At 47.9% G+C, this 22,234-nt stretch overlaps 5 protein-coding genes across 5 annotated transcripts; 1 reads left to right on the forward strand and 4 right to left on the reverse strand.

Moving 5' to 3' along the window:
* Positions 1-459: 459 nt before the first annotated feature.
* On the reverse strand, positions 460-2,259 carry RhiXN_01768 (major facilitator superfamily transporter; the record flags this gene model as incomplete). Its single annotated transcript, XM_043321587.1, has 6 exons — positions 460-584; positions 638-861; positions 914-1,254; positions 1,309-1,963; positions 2,020-2,118; positions 2,171-2,259. The coding sequence occupies 6 exons, from the start codon at positions 2,257-2,259 to the stop codon at positions 460-462; spliced, it is 1,533 nt and encodes a 510-aa protein (XP_043187410.1).
* A 2,819-nt stretch (positions 2,260-5,078) lies between these two features.
* On the reverse strand, positions 5,079-7,240 carry RhiXN_01769 (uncharacterized protein; the record flags this gene model as incomplete). Its single annotated transcript, XM_043321588.1, has 2 exons — positions 5,079-6,567; positions 6,621-7,240. 2 exons carry the CDS (start codon positions 7,238-7,240, stop codon positions 5,079-5,081), a joined length of 2,109 nt encoding a protein of 702 aa, XP_043187411.1.
* A 184-nt stretch (positions 7,241-7,424) lies between these two features.
* Positions 7,425-10,245, forward strand: RhiXN_01770 (U3 small nucleolar RNA-associated protein 4; the record flags this gene model as incomplete). The annotated part of the gene is made up of 9 exons (XM_043321589.1): positions 7,425-7,618; positions 7,676-7,760; positions 7,811-7,825; positions 7,995-8,585; positions 8,639-9,250; positions 9,306-9,665; positions 9,724-9,829; positions 9,891-9,945; positions 10,068-10,245. The coding sequence occupies 9 exons, from the start codon at positions 7,425-7,427 to the stop codon at positions 10,243-10,245; spliced, it is 2,196 nt and encodes a 731-aa protein (XP_043187412.1).
* A 95-nt stretch (positions 10,246-10,340) lies between these two features.
* RhiXN_01771 (proteasome activator complex subunit 4) lies at positions 10,341-19,394 on the reverse strand (the record flags this gene model as incomplete). The annotated part of the gene is made up of 44 exons (XM_043321590.1): positions 10,341-10,426; positions 10,481-10,968; positions 11,026-11,137; positions 11,583-11,664; positions 11,719-11,940; positions 11,989-12,181; positions 12,231-12,277; positions 12,329-12,425; positions 12,479-12,519; positions 12,570-12,695; positions 12,748-12,903; positions 12,962-13,009; positions 13,064-13,182; positions 13,232-13,328; positions 13,377-13,523; positions 13,575-13,664; positions 13,715-13,973; positions 14,023-14,184; positions 14,240-14,376; positions 14,441-14,670; positions 14,721-14,815; positions 14,866-14,935; positions 14,979-14,996; positions 15,052-15,184; positions 15,233-15,314; positions 15,365-15,415; positions 15,468-15,878; positions 15,930-15,974; positions 16,029-16,243; positions 16,469-16,815; positions 16,866-16,953; positions 17,000-17,004; positions 17,055-17,183; positions 17,310-17,382; positions 17,433-17,717; positions 17,775-17,858; positions 17,909-18,081; positions 18,134-18,212; positions 18,264-18,286; positions 18,348-18,615; positions 18,667-18,778; positions 18,830-19,010; positions 19,067-19,140; positions 19,192-19,394. 44 exons carry the CDS (start codon positions 19,392-19,394, stop codon positions 10,341-10,343), a joined length of 6,183 nt encoding a protein of 2,060 aa, XP_043187413.1.
* A 265-nt stretch (positions 19,395-19,659) lies between these two features.
* On the reverse strand, positions 19,660-22,187 carry RhiXN_01772 (pyruvate decarboxylase; the record flags this gene model as incomplete). The annotated part of the gene is made up of 14 exons (XM_043321591.1): positions 19,660-19,689; positions 19,751-19,938; positions 19,995-20,050; positions 20,103-20,304; positions 20,361-20,422; positions 20,479-20,671; positions 20,723-20,852; positions 20,911-21,132; positions 21,184-21,601; positions 21,654-21,709; positions 21,761-21,829; positions 21,888-21,932; positions 21,983-22,065; positions 22,124-22,187. The coding sequence occupies 14 exons, from the start codon at positions 22,185-22,187 to the stop codon at positions 19,660-19,662; spliced, it is 1,818 nt and encodes a 605-aa protein (XP_043187414.1).
* Positions 22,188-22,234: the final 47 nt, after the last annotated feature.

Here is a 22,234-nt window from a genome sequence, read left to right on the forward strand (position 1 = left end):
GATCAATTGCCGGACCCGTGACATACCAGATTCCAACTCGCCAAACAAACTTGTACACGCCCAAGGGTGAACCTCACTTTTGAGGATAGATCCGGGTCAATTCTACCGGTGATAATTTCCGTTTAAAGAAATCATCACTTGCACGCCACACACCCAGAATCCGACTTCAAAGGGACAATCCTGATCGTCTCATACGAAACACCCGGGACGATCGCACCCGTCGACCCCGCATTCTCTGACACCCAAAGTAATCTCATGATCATAGGAGATATGTTGTTGGCGTGTATAATAGGCTACCGACGTAGACACGACACCCAAGTATCCTGCACTTAGGTTGGTGACGAGACGAATGCTAGCAAACACAGTGATCAGCCATAGGGAACTCAGTTGCAGGTCAATCCTTAGCGCAACTTCCAAATCGGGAACTTAGACAGTGGCTGGGTCAATAAGTACAAGATCCTAAGGGTCCAAGTACTTGGTGTATTTGTGCATAAATAAGGCTCGCTCAAAGCCATACAAAACAGAAAGTGCGATGTACAAAACATAACTAGAAAGGTCTTTACGAGATACAAATACATCTATGCCTGGGATAGGATAGAGAGCATACAACGGACTTTGGTTACTTATAGCATCTTACTCCATCGGTTCCACAACGTTACGACACCGACAAGTGACATGCACATCACACCGGCGGAAATCAGGAAAGTGGTGCTCCAGCAGTTGCGGCCATGGCAGTCTTCGCTACCAATGCACGCATATAGGTACGTGAATATGGGTGTCCCGATGAATGGTGCGTAGGACACAATCCCGAAATTGCGACCAAGGTTCTCGAAGCCCCAAACGGTTCCCGTGATACTCGGACTAAAGGCACCATGTGAGTAAATAGCGCATACCAAGTCAGAAGACGACTCACATGACAGCCCAGGCTGCGCCATAGGCCAATCCGGTTCCCACAGATAGTACAGGCAGACTGCTAGTCGACTGTATCCCAAATGCAGTCCAGAAGTACACTAGGGACAGGCAAACCAGAGCCCAACACGGGAATATCATACGGCTCAGTCGGCGGTTGGTAGGAAATTTATAGGAGCCACATGCATCCTTTTCGGCGAGCGGGCTGATGAGATCGGCGAGCGGCCCCGAACACAACCTCGCCAGCGTATTCGCGATAGAAATCAGACGAACTTGTGTGGCCGTATTATCGGTTCCTGGCAGAGTCATAACAATCGACCCAATGTTGGAGATCACCATTTCGGACTACAATAATGTATAGTGAGTTGAGAGGTTGACTCGCGAGATAAATTATCTCACCGAGCCAGTGATGACGAGGAACACGGTCGCGAATACCCAGAATGAGGAGTCAGATAATAAGGCGATTACTGAGCCGTCTTCCTCTCGATACTCCAATACGGGCCTAGGCGGACTGTTGGGGGGTGTGATGAGCGTCTTTTGTAACAAAGGTGTTCGCTCCGATAGGTTTTCTCTGGGGTTAGGCACCTCGGTGATGGGATCATCTATCGAAGTTAGGTCGTATCTAACTCGAAGCCCGAATGTGCTGATGAGATGAATCCCGCCTGTTCCCACAGCCAAATACCAAAGGAACCGAGGCACGTCAAGCTCTCCGCTTTCAAGCTGGAAAGTTGGTAGGGACGCAACGTATGACAGGAACAGAGGTGATAAGCCGAAGAGCGCAAGGGGGACACTGGTTGCGAGGCCACCAGGTCTTGCTTGATAGCGGGTAGCGAATAAAGCAGAAAAGTAGGATGCAACTGCCGCCGATCCAGCAAGGAAGAACAGCAGCACCAACCAGCGATGCGAAAAGTTGCCTTCATGCGATAAAAGATAAGAAAATGTCCCAAACGAGGTTGATAGCAGGATAGCTGCTGCCAAAGAACAGAACCAAGGTCCAATTTTGTCGACAGCTATTCCCCATGCACTAGCAAACGGGTACTGCCCCATCATACCACTTGATTGAACTCGGAATTAGGTGGATCAACAGACAACACTAGGAAATATGCTCACGCGAGAACAATACTGGACATCTCGGGCTGTGTCAGATGCAAGTGTTGGGACAAATACGGTGCAATTAGCGGAAAGCAGAAAATGCCACCTGCGGTAATGCTATAGAGCGGTGAGCAAGCTGTTGGGCAAGCCATAGTATCGATTTACTCACGAGTTCATCACTACTGATGACCAGAAAAAGGCGCATTTGAGCAATCTCAACGGGCAACTGAAGGCCTGTACGGTACGTGTTCCTTCCATGTTGGCAAGGAAGACTGTTGGCTAAACAAGCTGTTGGGGGTATTTATAATAAACCAAGGGTGTGGGGCAGTGTGGACAGCGGAAACGATAGCGTGCTCCACAAACAGGATGGCGAGCACCGCGGGTCTGCAGCGACAGACTATACACTCGTTCGTAAATATGGCCTTCTTATACTCAAATAAAAAGAAGATATATATGCCGTCTTTGGAGCACTTGGGTAGGGTACCGGTGGCCGATGGATGATGTGACTCCGTAGCAGCCGGTCGCTTGATGTTGGATAGGCGACCGGAGAAAGGGTCCATCCAAACGCCCCAGGAGTTACATGTAACTCTGATCAGGGCTTAGCGCGCACGTCATCTTGCCTGGAATAGTCACAGTGGTTATGCGATAGAAGTTAAGCCAAGCCTACCAATCCATGCTAGAGGCAGTCTCTTTGCTCACATAAATATCCAATCAAACAATTACAATCAATCGATCTTGTAACAGACTTGAACTATGTATGCAATTGATCGATTTGTTACATGTGTATCTACACGCTGGAACGTGCACCCAGCCCCAAGCTGGCAAGTTTCGTCCCGCTACTTTACCGAAAAGGCTACATCTGAGTACCATGTGATAGATATGCGCACAGGATACAACGGGCAGAACAAGATCAATGCCGTGGCTGAACTCGATTGAGCCGACCGCGCACGAAGAGACGGCCGGAACCCTACTAAGAATTACACCGATCGAGACGGCACTTGTTCATCATTACTTAGCCTGGCTCAAGGTAGCCAAAAACACTCATTAATAGATAGATTATACCCAAGCGACGAGATTTGGGACCTGATCGCGCCACATTTGGGGGTTTTATTCATTCAAGTTGGCAAATAATACCTGCTCAAGGATCCGAAGATGTCATAGCAATAGTTTGCTACGAGTCTCATGAAGAGTTCCATGAGTGCTAGTCTCGGTTTACTCGGACATTTGCCGTTATTCTTCCGTCATTAACCAGTCTAGGAATCACTTCTGCTCCCGGGTGCCGGTTCAAGGAATGATTTTATCCTACAATAGAAGGTCCAAGCAAAATGGATCATAACACTCGTTTATCGAGCGAACTTCGATGTGTTCTCTCGGATTTTAGTTCCATGAGAAAAACTTTGATTGAAGTCGACTTGGCACGTCAAAACACCGACACCGACATAAGTGAGGTCAACAGTGAGGTCAATATCTCGGAACAAAAACATCTTCAAAACCCACCCCTGCAGTGGATGGTGGGTCCGAGCGAGTCTTGGGTCTTCTTCTATCGGGACACAGAACCCCTAGGGCCGGATTTTGCCATGCATGACGCGAGTAACATTTGACAAACGATAACGTGCCTGAAGCGTGTAAAGTTAGGTTTAGTTCGGGTTATATGCGCGTAAAATATGGGCAACGCTATATATGAATACTATATAAGCAAATATTTTGGTGCTCCTTCAATGGCTTTAAGTTTGAAGTTGACATCTATGTTGCACTATACCAACACTCCTTAAACCCTCCCATGTTATACCTTACTCTCATGTCAAGATTCACCCTCCCTTCACACTTCATAGCGACTACCTCCCAAGAGCTATCTCAATCCGTTTACCCATCCCAAAGGGTCGAATACATATCCGCCAGCCCACGAGAACACTAGCCGAATCAACTGCTAAACATGGAAAAGTCTCTAACCAGTGGTGTTTGTGGCATTAGCTTTGTACACTCGATCACCGTTCGGCCACAAAAGTCCGTAGTTTATAAATTAGTCTCTCACAAGCGACGGATTCCAAAACACAATGGTTCGCTTCCAAACGTTAACAGGGCGTGGCGATATTCTCTACTAAGCGGTCCGAGGATCCACTGCTCTAGGTACAGTAAATGGAATGAAAGTTCTATAGCAAGGCGCGCGAGTGCTATTTGCCCCAGTAGTGGCGAATTCGAATTTCCAAGTCCCCCGACGCCTATATCATTACTGCTGTGCATTGCACCTAGTAATATGGGGAACACGCGCACGGGCGAGATCAGAATGCACCCGAGCTCTAGACCTGTTGTAAATGATTGTGGCGAGTGTGGCAGAAATTGCTCGACGGAGCGAGCTTCAAGTGTCGGCAAGACTGGTGAATGGCGACATTGATGCCAGTACTAGTGGGGCCCACTGGCGAAGGAATGCTGCAAATTCAAAAGTGAGTAGAATCTAGGATCCGCATATAGGGTCACTGCACCCCCCTTATTTACATCTGGATTGTATAGATCAATGTCTCATGTATTTGCTAGTTCATTTGACTTGTGTTCTGTTCTATATAATTCACGACTCTGTATTTACAAGGAGCAGCGATCCTATAGACCCACTTATTCAAAAATGCGCACGCGCTGTGGGGAAGCAGAATGAAACGAGGCGAGTATTCAAATAATAAACTCACGACTGACTCGAGGACACCCCAGAACTCTCCAAAAAAAACTGCATCATAGAGTATTGTACCTCCCATTTAGCAACGGCCTAGAGTCGCAAAAGCCAATACGAACGACCAATGACGCAATCGGAATCTTTCAGAATACCCATTTTCACCAATAAATCATTTGATTTTAAAGCACAGAGGAGGAGGATGAGAGAGAAAAAAGGGGCAGCTAGGCAGTCCAAAATCTGTAAAGTAGGAAGGTACACAAAGAGACAACAAGTGAGACGGGATATCTGGAAAGTGGGTTTATGAAAGACAATTGCAATAAAAAAGGTAGTGGCGCATGATGTCGACATTGGCCGACCTTTACACAGACCGGGTTCTAGTTCTACCCAGTTTGCAAGAAAGGAAAAGAAAAGAACCTCAAGCAAGCCCGATTTCGAGGGTCTCCTTGCCCACTTCGACGTCAAAGACCCAGGTTCTGCCTTCGTACGCATCCCAAGCGGTAGGAATCCTCACACCACCGACCTTGACCGCGAGCTCGTCGGTATCAGCATCAGGTGCGCTGGAAACGACGACCAGAGTTGCTTTTTGAGGAGTGGCAAACGCCAACTTGGGCTTGGACACGACAGGCTCGACAGGAAGACCGGGGATAACAAACTGATCGGTTGCCTTGGGAGACATGGGTGGGGTGAGAGGCATGTTGCGAGGCTTGCGGGTGGGAGATTGGGTGGGGGAAGGAGGAGAGCAGGATGCTTCGCCAAGTTGAGGATCGACCACCGCAACATGGGCCACATGCATGGGTTCGATGGGAGTCGGGGTAATTTCGTTCAAAGACCCAACATCTGATCCAGATTCGCTCAAACTGCCTCTTGGTGTAGAGATACCCATAGAAGGAAGCTCTGTATTTTTGTGGGCAGGAGACTCCACGTCCGCTGGTTTAACAGGCGATGACGAGTGTGCACCAACCCCGAACATCCGGAATGCCCAACTAAACAAGTTCCAGGCACCACAAGCGACATAGTACATAAAGACTACGACGATGTTTTGGAAAAGCCCAAGTATAGTATGATTCTCGCCGTGGATGAATGTGGGAGGAGGTAACGTAGGGCGAGGAGTTACCGCACGGCTGCGTTCGTGTTCGAGTTCGGACTCCAAGGTCTCTGGAACGGCCCTGAGCTCAGGCTGCTTGGTGGGCGCAACATCGATTCGAGCCTCCGCTGGAGTCTCGGGAGACAATGCGACATTAAGCTCCTGCATGAGCGAGCGAGTTTCGATAGGCGGAGGTGCAACCTTGGGTGCCTCATTTTCTGCGATCGAGGCTGGGTACTCAGACTCGGGCTCAGGCTCAGGCTCGGGGATAGCGATCTTGGTCCCGCCGACAACACCCACGTCCCATCGTCCGTCCTCTCCAAGCGCATATACATCGCAAACTTGAACATCTCCCCCAAGAACCGGGACTGCGACGCGAGCACCTTGTGTGTAAACCGTAGCCTTGTTGCTGGATGGAGAAAACAGGAGGGATTTTCCGGGAGAACTGGCGGTAATATTGGCTTGGTCTAGATCGAGAGAAATGACTTGAGTGCCAGGAGTAGTAGGCGCAATAGGAAGAATCGAGAGTGAATTGCCACGAGTATCGTGTACTACTAGGAATGGATGGGTGCTTGCGCTCTCAGCCAAGAGAAGGGCATGAGCGGGGAGTGAGGCTTCGACCGCCGAGCGCGAGAGCGGGGTGATCTTGATAGGTGATCCCTGGGCGATAAGGGCGCGGTCGTTGATAGATAGGCGTGAAGAGGTCGAGACAAAGATAGGACTGTGGGAAGCAGGATTCAGTGTGGTCAACCCTGGATTGGGGAAGAGCGCAAGATGAGTTGCGTTAAGCGCCTTGGGAAGGGTCGAGAAGCGCCGGGGACTGCATATATCCAGTCAGTGAGGTCAATGTTATGCCATAGGCGTAGAACTTACGTTGCAGGTGATTCGGATGTGGGATCAAGGTCGAGAGCCCAGCCCGACCAATCAACGGGGCCAGCCAGGGTGGCTACGGTGCCGTCAGCGGGGGAGAGCTGTGCGTCATTGGGGTCAGTCTTCCAGTTCGCAGTGAAGACAAGACCTTCGATGGCAGGTGCTTCCTGGTCAATGATGAGGTGACCGTTGGAGCCAGCATCACCAAGCCAGGTGTACCAAGTGCTAGACTCGTTCGAATGGGCAAGACGATAGGTGAATTGATAGTCGGCCGAGTGGACGTCGGAAGGAATAGTAAAGTTGGCAACAAGAAGAGTAGTCTCGGGAGCAGCCGAGGTTGTGGGAACGGGCTCTGGGTTGGCGGGAAGGAGGGAGAGGACATTGGGAGGAGCACCTGAATCGTGGTGCTCTGGCGGAACGGGAGCAGCCTCAAAGCAGGTGGCAGCCCAGTCTCCGGTTGCAGAGCCACGTGGAAGATCACCCCAGAGCTCGACGCGGGTGCCATTGGCGAGGGCCTCGTTGTAGTCACGGGTGGACACACGGGCCGCGAACTGAACAGTAGTCCCTGGAACTACCCCAAGTCTCGTCGTCGCCCCAAGCGCCGGCGTGAAGATAAGCTGCATAGTAAGAGATGAAAGAGTTCCAATGGGGGATAATTCAGCTCGAGGAACACTCCCGCTCGCTTTATCGCGCCGTGCGAGCCAGGGGCTTTATACATAATCTTCGACTACTATTAGTCATCCGATCACAGCGCTTAGGTCAAAATTATTTCTCTATTGATCACAATGTACTCAATTTACGTCGACCATGGCTCTTGGGGTACATCGCTGTAGATTTGTCGGGTGGTCCCCGTCGCCCATTACAGCCCTTGCACTGCCTCCTCCTCACAAAAGCCATAATTTACCCTTCCCCCCGCTTGCCGTCGGCCGTCAAAACGGCTCTATCGAGCTCTACCGTTGGGCTGCAAAGGGGTCATCACCACACGCTGGGTTCTCGATTCCGTGCGTTCCGATTTCCTACTGTTTCCCCTCATCTAACCATCGAGCCTCGTTGCATAGACACTCCCCGGTCCTGCAGATACCAAGGTCGATGCTCTTGCACTCACTATACGCGCCCGGCGCCAGCCTCATCAGCACTATTTACGTTTGTTCTCATTGCCAGGCGACGCAAATCTTTACGAGTGGGACATTCAGTCTGGGACCGTCCTCGTACGTATTTACCAGACCCCTATACATTCTCACCCCGCACAATCAGCCGTCGGATATCATCATATATGGTCCTGCCCCTATTTCTTTACGTTTCTTTCCTTCTTTCCACCCCCAAAACTTTGTGATACATCGATTGCTCCCTTGAAACTAATCTTAACCCCGCGTGTAGCATACAATTCCATCACAGGGAGGTACCATCTGGTCCCTTGCTCCTGATCCTACTGGTTCTTTCCTCGCAATTGGCTGCCAAGATGGTGCCGTGCGCTTGCTTGATATTTCCCATTCCGAGGCACCTGTTCACGTGAAGCGGTTTGAACGTGTTCAGACCCGGTTCTTGAGCATCGCATGGGCGTGGTCGAGTGAGGTGGCATCTGAAGAATCTACCCAACGAGATCTAGCGTCCGATTCAGACGATGAGCTAGACAGCTCAAATGTTCTACCTGCCACGACGCTCGTGACTGGATGCTCCGATAGCTCACTTCGTACGTGGGACGTTCGTACAGGACGGGTTCTCAACCGGATGACCGTCGAGCGAGCGAGGGGCGAGAGGACTCTAGTATGGAGCGTTGCTGTACTTGGGCGAGTCCATCTTTTCAGCCCATATTCACCCCCGCCTAATAACAAATTAATATTTAGGGATGGAACAATAGTATCGGGTGATTCGTTGGGCACCGTCAAGTTCTGGGACAACCGAACTGCAACCCAAATTCACTCTTTCACGGCTCACAACGCAGATGTACTTTGCATGACCATTTCGCCGGTATGGTGCTTATCACTTATCGCTACAAATACTGATTGACCTAATGGATGTAGACCGGTGAAGCTATTTATACTTCGGGTGTAGACCAACGTACCATCGAGTTTGTGAAGCTCCCACCCTCTGGCAACGACCATGGAAAATGGGTTCAGACTACACAGCGGAGAATCCATTCACATGATGTGAGGGCGCTCGCAATGTGGCCTCCATATGTTCCTACATCGAACGAGAAACAAACGTACGCACCTCTTCTGATTTCAGCCGGCCTAGACATGAGCGTAGCACTAGTCCCTGCCGCCCCTCCACAAGCTGAACAGCTTGGAATGCTCACCAATCCTATTCTATCCTCGCGCTCGAATGTAACCACATTCGAAGATGCATACCCCAAGAGGCTCGGTTATCCTCTTGCTTCAGGAAACGTGGTTCTGGCTTCTAGAGCGAGGCTCGTCGTCAGTTTTTCCGACCGAGTCGTAGGAATTTGGAGATTACCTGCGCAGAAGCCCAAAACAGTAGGTGCATGGGAGGAAGGGGATGAGAATGAGTGGGAAAAGGCGCTTGAGATGGAGCTTAGGTTCCGCACGAACATCACAGCGGGTGCAGTGTCGCCTGACGGGCAGTGGCTTGCTGTAGCGGATGTCTGGGAAGTCAAGTTATTCCGCGTGGAGGACGTAAGTTGTCTCCCTCGTCACATTTCACTTAAAAAATCCAATCTCAATTGACAAGGTGAACGGAACCCTGCGACCCCGTCGATCACGAACCATCTCCCTCGTGTTGTCCTCTGTGCTGAGCGGCCAGACAGGTGCATCAGCTCTATGCTTCACCCCCGATTCGCGCAGACTCGTAATAGGGACATGGAAGGAAGCGCGCATTGTGCTCGTTGACCTCGACCAAGGTCCACAAGAGGCGGTCGTACGCGTCTTTGGAGTTCACTCGGAGCGTGAGAATAGTGGCGGAAATGAAGGGCACGAGGACGCAGTCTTGACTCCGCGCGTCTCGCGCGTGGCAGTTTCGCCCGATTCACAATGGCTCGCGAGTGCCGATTCGAATGGACGCGTGTGCGTGTTTAATCTTGATTCAGCCAAGGTTCGCTTCATGCATTTTTCACTTGAGATGTACATGTCTAATGGACCTTGACGAGTAGCATACAACCACTCTCCCACGCACGTTGCTTTCGCCCAGCGCACTTTCGTTTGATAGTCACTCGCCGCACGTCCTCGCACTGGGCTATCCAAACAACGAGATCAACTGTTTGATGCTGAGGCCCAAATGTTTTATCCAGCGCTTCGGATAAAGTATCTCATCTTCAAGACCCCATACTAGGAATTGTCTTTCCTCCTACCCTTACCCCCAACGAACGCAAAATGTACGTGTGGTCGGCGGGTGGTTGGCCCGATATGATATTCCAACCCCTTCATCATCCACGCTAACCAAGCAACCGGCGCCACCGTCTGCACCCGAGTCAAGCACTGAATTAAGCCTAAAAAGGAAACGGGCGGGCGAAGTAGACGAATCGTTTGCAATTGTGACCAAGTTCCGGCCGGTTTTGTTGGCTGACTTTTGTACGGATGGGGTTGGAGAAATGGTCGTTGTGGAACGGCCATTAGTTGATTTGCTCTCGACGTTACCGCCGGCTTATCTCAAGCCCAAGTACGGAGCGAATTAAAAGTATTGCTTTGAATTATATATATCTGCTATCTCGTGATAATATAGTGCCATGGTCCATTTGCTTTCTATTCTTCATTACTGTGACTCTCGAATCTACGTATCCTTGTCGTGATCGTCTTGCTTCACACTGGCCATTAAGCGACTAAACTTCCTAATTCGCCTATTATACGAAACAGCCCCTGACAAACGAAATTAGTTAGATTACGTTCAGAGTTATGTTAATTCAGTTTCACTTGCCATCGGACGTTGAGGAGTCCACCCCGATGGTAGACGTTCGTCGCCAAACCATTCGCTGGCCGCCTTGCAGTCCAGAAATTGGCCATCTCCCATAACCATAACGCTCAAAACAGATTCGCCTCGCGCAACTATGGCCTGATCAGCTCGCAGCGGCCTTGGTACTTGACTTTCCCTCAAGACTCTAGCTTTGGCAAAATCACGTAGGCTCAACTTATGTCCGTCTGTTGATTGTGCGACAAGTTGGTTAACCAACCGCGGGCATACGTTCTTGTTGTCTCCGTCCGCAAGGTCCATATGTGCCAAGCTCGCGTCGTGTTCGATTTTATGGGCCTTGGCGAGGTCGGCGAGATCGAGTTTCCCCTTGGAGCCGCATATTAGGACACCTCCGAAAGCGAATATGGCTGCCAATGGGTAAGAGAGACCGTAAAGATCATGGACGGCTTTGCAAAGTTGGAGGGGCCCCAAGTTCTTCCCCGAATGAGGCCTGTGTAGGTCGATGAGATCACAGAAGTCTCGTGAATGACGACTGAAATCAACGTACAGGTAGTTATGATTCGCTGCTGCATTCAAGGCGGGACAGGGTGAGCGGCTGTCTTCGAGAGTAGGAGGTTGGAATGCATGTCCTTGTACTGTGTCCATGATCAACAGATAGGCTAGAGGAGCAAAGTGGTGGTGAGTAGTTGAGCAGTACGTTACCCTTAATATATACTGTCAAACTTGGGCTATTCACGCAGTAAGCCAAAAACGTCTTTTTCGGCCCCCAACACTCAAGCATGAGCTTCTTGAGCGACACGATGTGGCTAGGCTCCAGAGCTACCCGGCACTTGGGGTGAAAGGACTTTGTTCGGAAAGGCGCTCGTTTCGGGAAGATATTTATAATTAAGCTTCGAGAAACCCTATTGTCAATGTAACCCATTATTTTGTTAGGGACCTGGTACGTATATACGATCTTGTTCCTGACATCCTTAGTAAAGTTACGTTCATAAGGAAAAGTATTGTTGATTGATTTAGATTCCGGTAGTATGTATACATGGCGGCATTTATGCGTCTAGGGAGATTTAGGTTACATAACTTCGTCACATGTGGTTATAAACTTACAATAAGATGTTCCTGATAACATGGTAGAAAATGCTGCAGCTTCATCTTCGCTAAACATGAGTTGATCTATGTGCCAGGTGTCCTAATCAAAATATGTCAATCAGAGCAGCTTTCCAAAACTGAATCAGCCACTGACTGTATGCGACTTTTTGAAGTCGCTTGCGCATTTGCGAATGGTGGTGGAAATTGGTGCGGGATCGTACGTATGGCGAGCCAGAACTTCACACAAGGGGGGCATCCACTTCTCCACCGAGTAGGGGTACACATCAATCAAGCTACAAAGTCCAAGTATGGCTGAATGCATAACTCGAATTGCTTCGCTGTAGCCTGGGTCTTTGCGATCAGGGAGTTTTGCACGCTTGACAGTTCGCACAAACCGGTTCTGAAACTAAATATCAATAATAACCCGGGGAAATAGATGGGGAGGGGGACTTGCCTTTAATTCGGGGATCCTATCACGCTTGGAACAACGCAACAGCCCTGCGAGAGTCTTTGCTGCCATCTGTCGGACTTCAACGTTGTCGTCCTTGAGACACTCCAGCAATACGCCAATGATACGAGCGATAATAGCATCTGTCATTGATGGTAGATTCCGGAAACTAGAATTCCGTTTAGAAAACGTGGGTTATGGTTTGGGCTAATACGTACTAAAAGACTTGTAGTATGGGTAGAGCATTAAGGCGAACACGCCAGAGCTTGAAAAGAATTTGTCAGAGGATACTGTTTTGAAGATGGGCATACCTTACGGGTGAAGATGTAATGGCGTGTATCAACTCGTTGACTATTGGTTCTATGTAGTCCAAGGGTGGTGTTACTGCGGACAGTAGGTACAATACGGCATTGCTAAATAGAGGTACCGCTTAATAAAATGGCGTTTGTATTGATCGACCGCTCACCTATACATCATCAATTCGGAGCTGTCGTTCAGATTGCTCATCTATTACCATCTGTTAGCTCGATTCCAGCTTTGGATCATGAAGTCCCGACCTGGAACATTTCTGGTAAGAGTGGCATGACGTAAGGGAAGATCGAGGGAGCATCAGCGGCATGCCCAGCGGACCAAATCCATTGCAGCACAGTCAAGCCACATTTGTCGTATTGTGATTGATTTACCTAGTGAAAGGTTATTTAACACCGTATATATGTGCCTTTAATAATAACATACCTTCGGTGGAGGCAATCGTTCTGCCCGCCATTGTGGGAATTGTGTGATCAATGCTTCAATCTTGTCCATGTGTGCAGTTTGACGAATTTGAAGAGGGTCAATTTGATCGCGACAAGCATCTAAGAATAGGGACACTGAAGAGAATACTGGATGCCACTAAAGCCACCTGTGAGCACGATGGAACAATAAAGGTCATGACAAACCAGCAGCGTACCTGAGCTTGCTTGATACAGTGTATATTTTGTGCAATTGCTGATCGAATCTACATGATGGTGAGCCCATTGGGAGACGTGAAGAGATCAACTACACAGCTTACTTCAGAATGGGTGTTATCGACGTGATCAAACAAAGTCACTAGATAGTCATCCAACCAACCACCAAGGCGCTTCCCAAGTTCTTCCACAACGATGCAGCGCGTAGAAATGGTTTTGTTGACTGCGAAAGATGAGCCAGAAATTCATGCGAGTACCCCTCGAACACTTACCGTAAAATGCGCTTTCATTGTCAAAATCCACAGGCAGATTTTTAATAAAATCAATTAAGTGTGGATGACGGCGGGGATCCCGTTTGGCGATTTGGGTCTATATGCGCGTCAGAGATTTTACAGAATATAGTAGATGCTATCTTACAGTGAGCATTCCTTCCCATATGCGCAATGTATCCGGCTTGACCCTATCGAATATCTGTTGTAGTCGCTCTCCTACCCAGGACCACAATTGAAGATGAGCGTCCCTAGGCCAGTGTTTACTACCGCGCATTGCGCCGCACATAATTTCCTTGAGAGAAAAGGTCGCACCAAGCCGTTGAAGGGTCTAGTAATTACTTACTGCCGCCGCCCTCTGCTTGAACTTGTCCTCATCTTTCCAGAGATCATCAAGTGTATCTAGGAGATTTAATAGAGGACGACTACCAAACATCTAGTTCTTGTGTGTCAATGCCGGGACGATACAGTATATATATGACGTACCTTAAATAAAGATTTTATAAAATCAATATTATCGTCTCGTAGTTCTATAGAGGAATTTCCTCTAGCACTTTCCTGTGAGTAGAGTTGCGCGAGTTTCTCCCAGAACGCTCTGGTGTTAATAACTTCTTCGATAATGTGAAGTGCATTAGTGGAAGCGGGATCCCAAGACAATGTGCTGTTATCTGGGGGCACAACATAGGCTTTAACACTGGGGGTCCAGGCGAGGAATCCAGTATTCTCTATCCAGTCGACGAAAATCCTAACAACGCCAGTGAGCCATAAGATACAAAACAGATTATTGTACTCACGCGGATTGATCTTCATACGAACACGTAGAGTTCAAACTGTCGAGGAGAGCAGGTCCATCCTGAACATCGATATGTCTGTGCAATGGATTCACGAGAGGTCCATATACGTCATTAGGGGAGTAAGCACGAAGTTTAATATGCTTCATGAGCTTCACGATGGCTCTGAAATCATGGCTATAAGCAGGGAACCTTATCTAGACATGAGTTATGCACGAACCGTTGGGCATACCACCTAAGTGTCGAGAAATCTGATGTAGAATTATTTGCGAAGGCCTGGACAACGATGTCCTCTGGAACGCGGTCTTTTCTCAGAGTAGCCGATAGCACGCGTAGACCAAACTGGAGATACCGCCACTGGAAGTTGAAATCAGTGCTTGTCAATACTTCAGTCGGGTGGTAGCGAGCCAAAGTAACATACGTGGGTACGAGGTTTGAGACAAACCTGTGCAATCTCCTTTGTCATTGTGCTGTAATCGGCATCGTACTTCGAAATCCGGCTGCTCCGCTTGGTCATAACACGATTGAGTAGCTGTTCATCGGCGGGTGAAAATCCAACACTCTCGAGGTCTTTCAGAATCCCATCCAAGCTACTATCATCGTGTGTCAGAGAATACGTTTCAAAAAGCTCTGGTGCCAATTTGGGAACGACTGGATAACCGTTAGTTAAATACCCAAATGATCAGCGGGTTATCACTCACCTTCGTTGATCAGGGATCCTATTGTCTTTCGGTGGATTTTAGTTATGGATGCTCGGGAAATGTATGCAAAGAATCCTAACCTTCTGGATCGAAAGCTGGGAACCAGGGTCAGTATGGCACGCAACTCTTTACGTATTCTTCCCACCTTATCCTGGCTCTGACACGCCATAACTGATAGAAGGAAAGGGCCACGATAGTCGCTGCCTTTTTCATCCCTATTAATTATCCATAGGTGATTATGATTAGTATGACACTTACGAGACACAACCCAACCAACTTGGATACAAATCTCATTCAGTACTTTTGTGTATGCGTAGCTCGGGTATCATACCGATGGCTTTGTTCCAGATGACATGAAGTGCCCCCTTCATCCTGTCAGGATCACTAGATTTCTCGAGTTTGACTTGCTTGTTCAGCTCCTCAAAGGCACGAGTCACGACCATACGCGTTGACCGAACGTAATACTATGTGAATAATAAATGGCATATCATACATTATACTAGCGCACTTACACCAACAATAGTATGAAGGACTGCCTGTGCCTGTCGTCGAATTCTTGTATATGCAGATATAGAGAAGTCGAATAGGTCGTTGCTAGTAGCCGCGTTCAGATACAAACACCAGTGAAGATCATAATAACTTACATGATCTGGTCATCTAGCTCCGAGCGGCGCTGATACATAGAGGCAAAATGACTGGACAACCCTTAAGATTCAATGGCTCATAGGGTCATAAGTGTATACTTACCATCGCAGTGCATGGTAAGACTGGGCACGTTTAATCCAAACCAACCTTGGAAAAGCCTTTTGTTTGGCATGCAGACGAGTCAACTGCTTGGCTACTTCATATTGTTTTGCCACTCCAGCATATGTATCTCGAGTAACACCGTAATCCAAGAGGAATGTGTCAATTCCACGGAGGACTGACATAACCAGGTCTATATGATCTTCTGTATCTGTGCTCTTTAGTGCTGCGGCGGCATGATGAAGAAGCTGGCCGAAGCGAGCCCGGTGTGCTAAAACCCGCTGATAACGATCGTCAGCAGGATCCTGAAGAACAAACCCAGACTTGATAGCCATTGCTTGAGGAATAAGTTCTTCAGTTTCAACATCTTCCTCTAACAGTGAATTGACGGCACGGCTTTTGTCGAGCCAAATTCTGAAACCATGTGCGCATTAGGCTTTGTTCTTGTAAAGTTAAAATACGTACATCATTGCCAGGCCGCTCCATGTAGATCGTATCACATGCAAATGCCTGTGTTTTTATGTCTGAGCTATCGATGGAGTTCATGCGCCGTACTCAACTCACCGGCAGAGGTCATTACGCCAAACGCCGTCCCGTTGTGAGTCCGGCGCATCAATGGCACCATTGAAGATTTCTATAGATGGGTCAACAACTTGATCCAAGATTTCGATCGCAAAATCGATTTCTTCGCTCGATGGAACATGCCAGTCAAGCACAGCATCTTTTGCCTCCATAACCGTCCCCCACTTGCGATTATGAGTCTGGTTCATATCTGGGTCCTGCCACTCATTCAAGTTCAGAAAATAACTATGCAAGGGATAGATCGACGTGAGTGTATGCATGACTTTCGAAATTATACGTCCAGTTCCTGAATATCCTCGCTCGTTATAGCAGTGTTGGATCAGAATTTTGAATAGTTTAAGAATATCGTTTCTGTGATACAACAACTGATGATATCACGAACTGAGGATTATCATCATCGGAGGTTATGCATTGAGACGTACCTCTTGGCCGCCATAACCAAGGATTCCACGCAATATTCCCATGTTCCACAGCAGTGTGGTATCGGAAGAGATAACTGCGTGAGCAGCAGTCGTCCGCACAGAAGATGCTCCAGCTGCCAATTCAACCTCCACCTGGTGGACACAGTGTGGTAAGAATTTGGCCAATGTATCTTTTGGTCTCGCGCGAGAAAGACATGCAACCACATATCCAAACGCGCGAATAGAATTGGCACGTGCGTTAGTCGACGCGTAGTCAAAGACGAGTTTAAGCACTAGATCGAACATGGGGTCTGAAAGATGATAAGTGACTACATCCAGTGCACTTCGCAGAGCTTTGAGAACTTGTTCTAAAGATAAATTTTAGATTTAGATTTTCTGATAAGATACCTATTCTAACCTTCTGATTTCCCTCCAGTCTTCTTGTTTGATCCTTCTTCAGGAAGGTTCTCGAGCAAATGGAACACACGCCGGAAGAAGCTTGTAATCTGGCCTTGGTTAGATACTTAACCCATTCCCTTCCTTAGAACTTACCCAGTCTAGGGTAATGTGAGTACAGATTGATAAAGATAATATAGTACTATCTTACCGGAAAACGCGCCCGTACTTTGTCGAGTTAGACTATCCTCCTCTTCTGGCCCCATCGTTGTAAAGGGACCCACTGGGATATCCGGGTCTGTATCGCCGATGGCGCCAGGAGTTTCGGGGACAGGAGGAGCTTCATATGGGTTAAGTCCCCAAGTTTGACATATTGAAGTATCGAAACAATAAGCATGCATGCTATCATCGCGAACGTATGGTGTATGGATTAATAAAGCAGCCGTGAGCAATCAATATCACATACCACAAACAGTTTTCCCAGGGTCGTTGAGGTCAATGCCGGGGATAGCTAACTCTAAAAGAGGTACGATGTGTTTCTAGAAAAGTACATGAACGACCGAGCGAAAAGAGGGCAGACCTAACCTACCTGTCCACCAAGCCAATGATTCGAAGATGCTAAAGGTAGAGCAATGCCCGTCAACGAATTCATAACGACTGTAGTTCGATGAGTCTCATTGACACTCTCGAGACCGCTATATGCACGTTCGAGTATATCGGGCATAAGAAGCTGGGGTTCCAGCATAATCATACTCTTGAGTGACCCCTGAGCAAATGAAGAAGCAATTTGATCTTTGGAAAAGATGGCAAGCAGAGCAGGTGTTTTCAGTATACTGACGAACGCACGCCTTATCTGCAAGTTCAAACGCCATTTCTAGAAACATTACAAGTTCAGTAGCCAATCCATGATGTATAACTATCTGACTCGTACCTCTGGAATCTTACACTTAGAGCTAGTTTCTTCGTACCATCGACGATTGAATTCGTAGGTGATACGCTGGAGAAAGGAAACAAGCTGGTTCCTTTGTGTTATTAATGAGCTCGGTAATTTAGTCTCGGACTTACGATGAGGGTCCATTGCCCAGCATTGCTTGGATGGAAGAAACTTTCTACGCTAGTGATGAGTTTATCGAGGGAGTCAAGTGCGCGGGAGCCGGCCACAAATCCTATCGCAGAATCCTGTACTCTCACTGGACCATCATGAGCCATAGAATAAACGAGTAAAACAGCGAGAGATTCTGAATCACGCAATGAGAAACTACACTGATCAAGTATCTGCCTATTACTCACGAGTTCTGCTATCGCTCTTCTTCACTTTGGTTGGTTGACGGGTTGACTTGTCAGCGTGCGAGCTGGTCGAACTAGAAGACTAAACTCGACTTAAGCCGAAGCTTCATTTTTTTTTTAGGATCTAACACACTTGACTCTGACCGACGGGGACACCTAAGTGAACGGGCAGTCAGTTTAGACCGTATATATCATACTTTCAGCCTTCCTAACTTACTCATACTGCCTAGACATTTTGACATCAACAAGGTCCACTGTTGCTCCGTAAATATCCCTATATCTCGTCGTTCTGTGCTTCCTTCTCCCCATCGCCCATCCTTACCAGCACAGTGCTCTTCTGCAAGGTTTCCCATTACGTGAATCAATCTATCGTCAACAACGGTTGAATTAAAAGCCTCCCAGATCTTGAAAAGTGCTGGCAGATAGATGTCTGGATGGCTTGGTGAGATAAATGACGTGATAACAATTATCATTGTTTGAATCGACTAAGATAAATGGTTAGTGCGTCTTGTACACAATACAAGCATGCTCCCTACATCTTGTGTGACAAGTGGAATGAATTCATCCAACATCCTAGGGATTTCACTAGGAGGATAGTAGAAACGGCTGACTTCAGCGACGTATAGCAGAATGTTCATCACATTTCGGCTGTTTGTATCAAGAGTCAGACAAGTAGGAGAGACTTATTAGGCAAGGTACCTTGAATCCATAGCACGCTGTGAGGGCCATATCTCTCTTTGGCAACGCCGCCATAGGGGGAGCCAATCGAGTTGTAATTCGTCAAGCTCTAGACGCAGTTTATGGCCTGCCTTAACATAAATGAGTTGTCCCAGAATGTCGGCCCACTCTTGATAACGACTTGGTTCGATCCCAGGGAGGACTACATGAGCCGGCATAAATCCAGTATAAAATCTAATTTATATCAATGCAACTTACTACACAATCCATAGTACAACTTGGCTAGACGAACACGGACTTCGCGTGGCATTGGATATTTGAGTGACATCCACCTATCATAACTTTATAACCCGGTGCCCAGCCAACGATATATGGATGCTAACCCTTGCAAACGATGATTCCAGTTTCCGAGCATTTCCCATTCCTTGGCACGAATGCATATAACGATTTTAGCCACGATGCTCTCCAGAAGTTTAGTCATTTCTTCCGGAGTTTCTGTCTCATAAGGAAGATGTGCGCGGTAAACAGCAATACTGGCGAGCTCGCTGTCATTACCATTGATATGGTCATCAGAGGTTTCGGACATTTTGAAGGGCTAAGGTGGAGACGCAGTTAGGCTCAGGCAGTCTTATATATGCCTATGCGATGCTGTACAGCTGACGCGTCTACCGACGCGTAACTCACACTTGGTTATACAATTGACCCCAGTGATGGACGGCCGGTTTGGAATTGGATAGGATTCGTGTACGTAAGCAGGGACCACAAGAGATCATTTACAAGGTCGAGAGAGGGACTAAATTCAACTACAGTAATATACACAAAAGTAAATTTAGTTATTCGAGAGAATTCTATCAAGAGAGCCCAGCGTTCGCGTTGGCAGTCTACAAATGACAGTCTCCATTAGATCCCTGATTACAACTCAAGAAGAACAATGTAACTCACCAATTGTGCTTGAGTTTTGAGCGCTCTAGGGACATCGTCACGCGGCATGATAAGCTCAATAAGTTGGATGGTCTCTCTCTTGTTGAAGGTCTCATCTTCCAACAAAGCATTGAGTTCAGTTTGGGACTTGACCTTGTACGATTTCGTTGGCTGGCTTCCATCGGGATTTGAAAGTGCCTGAAGGAGAACTGAGACGCAAACATGTAAGATTTTGGGAAACATCTAAGCGATTCATCCTACTCACGTTGATGATTGTAAGGCTGGATATTGTTGTACCCGCGAGTTGGTCCATGAATGCACCTGACATCACAAATGAGCGCATACTTAGAAGAGTGCCGACGCATATGCTTACCGCTCAATCTCGTATCCGTCGTTATTCAAAACAAATATGTATGGGTTAAGCTCATGGCGGATCATTGTGCCAATCTCTTGAAGGGTAAGCTGAAGACTTCCGTCGCCAACAAAGAGGATCACACGACGATCTCCCTGCTCCTTTGCAGCCAATGCACATCCGAGAGCAGCTCCAACACTGTAACCAATTGAGCCCCATAATACTAAGACGCGCTTGTCAGAATCATTGATTATATGGCTCGATTTTTGAGTACCATACCTTGAGAGACTACAGATGTATTTTTTGGCACTGGAACATCAATGATTCCAAAGTTTGATGTGCTTCAAAAAATCAAGTGAGTTTTATGAAAGGTATTTAGAGTGCGTTTAGTACTTACCCAGTCTCAGAGACAATGATGTCATTCTCGCGATACCATTTGCCCATACGGGCCCAGAGATAAGCTTGAGTAATAGCGCCCTTTCCAAACCTCTGGGCGTCCTCTGTTTCCACTTCTTTGATCGGACCTTCTGCAGCTTGGGCCTGTTGCTCTTCAGCCAGCTTGAGGTTCTCTTGTTTGCGAGTCGTTCCAGCTATTTTGACTAATTAGTACGACGAGGTCTATAAACTGAGAGATTTCTCACTCTTTGGACCATGCTTGGCGATACTTTCCGCCAATTTCTCGTTCAATGCTGGTAGTAGGGTGCGGAAAGTTACGGTTGGGTAGTGGGCGTATCCGATTTGAGTGTGAGTTGAGTGAAGCTCGACTATGTGCTAGAAATTGCCACCGCAATCAGTTAACAATTCACATCGTTATGCCGCAATGACCAACCTTGACCTCCACCCCCCAGGAGAAGGATCCGGAGTTGAAATCTGATTTCAGTGCGCCAACAGCGAGAACTAGATCGCTCTTCTCGACAAGTTCCCGGACGGCCGGGAGAGAATTTGCACCAACATAAACACCTCCAAACGATTCATGACTCTCATCGAGAACACCTTTTGCCATGGGGGTAGTGAAAAACTTTACACCGGTAGCTGTAACCAGCTTTTCGACCTAAATGCGGCATGTTAGTGGAGGCAATATAGATATGAGTACATCATTTACCTCCCCCTCAACGCCGAACCGCTCGGCGCATGCATCGACCAGCACAACGGGATCGTGACTTGCCTCGAAGAGTCGCTGGATTTCCCCTACAACAAGTTCCAACTCCTTGTCAGCTTGGGAGTCAGTGACATGCTCCTCGAGCAACGCAGCCGGGGTTAACGGGGCGCTATGGGGGTGAGGAAGTGGTGTTAAGAGGTTCTTTGACGGAACTTTGACGTGATGCAAGTTCGTAGGGAATGTCAAGTAAACTGGGCGACACTGCGTGAGGGCAGCCGAAAGGACCCTATCGACTTCATAGGGCAAGCCATCGGTGCCAGTCGGAGTGGTGTGCAACTTGGCCACCGCCGCGGAGATCGGGCCAGACATTTTCGCAAAGTGAGAAAATACACCATCGCCTAGAGTATGGTGAAGTAGCGCACTGGAAACTCTTCAACACAAAGATTATTATCATAGCAAAAGGTTTGGCTTACTGCTTCTGCTGCAATGCTTCGCTGGGAACTCCGACAATGTGAAGTACAGGAACGCGCTGATGAATGCCAGATTAAGATCCTGACCTATTTGCAAATATGCTACTCACCTCAGACATCGCGCCAGCGATTCCGTTCAAGGCGCTGAGTTCACCTACACCGTAGGTTGTTACGATGCACTAGCATACATAAACCTATCAGCCCAAATAATACACTTATATACTAAGGCCAACTTACAGAGAGCGATCGTTTGATGCGTGCGTATCCATCGGCAGCGTAGGCCTTCAGAAAGGATCAGGGGATACGACATACCGAGAAGTTGGCTAACTTACAGCGTTCAATTCGTTGGCATTTCCAACCCACTGCAGCGTATCATCATCCTCAATATAGTCGAGGAACTCGAGATTAAAATCGCCTAGATGCAAGACCCGAATGAATACAGTAGGGAAGCTAAGCAGTCTACTACGGCTTACCGGGCACACCGAATATATGCTTCACACCGAGCTGCTTCAGCCGCTCAATGAGGTAGAGGGACATGCTAATACTCTCTGGGTAGTTTGTCATCCTGTCAAAATCACCAAGGA

The sequence above is a fragment of the Rhizoctonia solani genome, chromosome 16 (genome assembly GCF_016906535.1).
Source record: "Rhizoctonia solani chromosome 16, complete sequence".
NCBI classification, from domain to species: domain Eukaryota; kingdom Fungi; phylum Basidiomycota; class Agaricomycetes; order Cantharellales; family Ceratobasidiaceae; genus Rhizoctonia; species Rhizoctonia solani.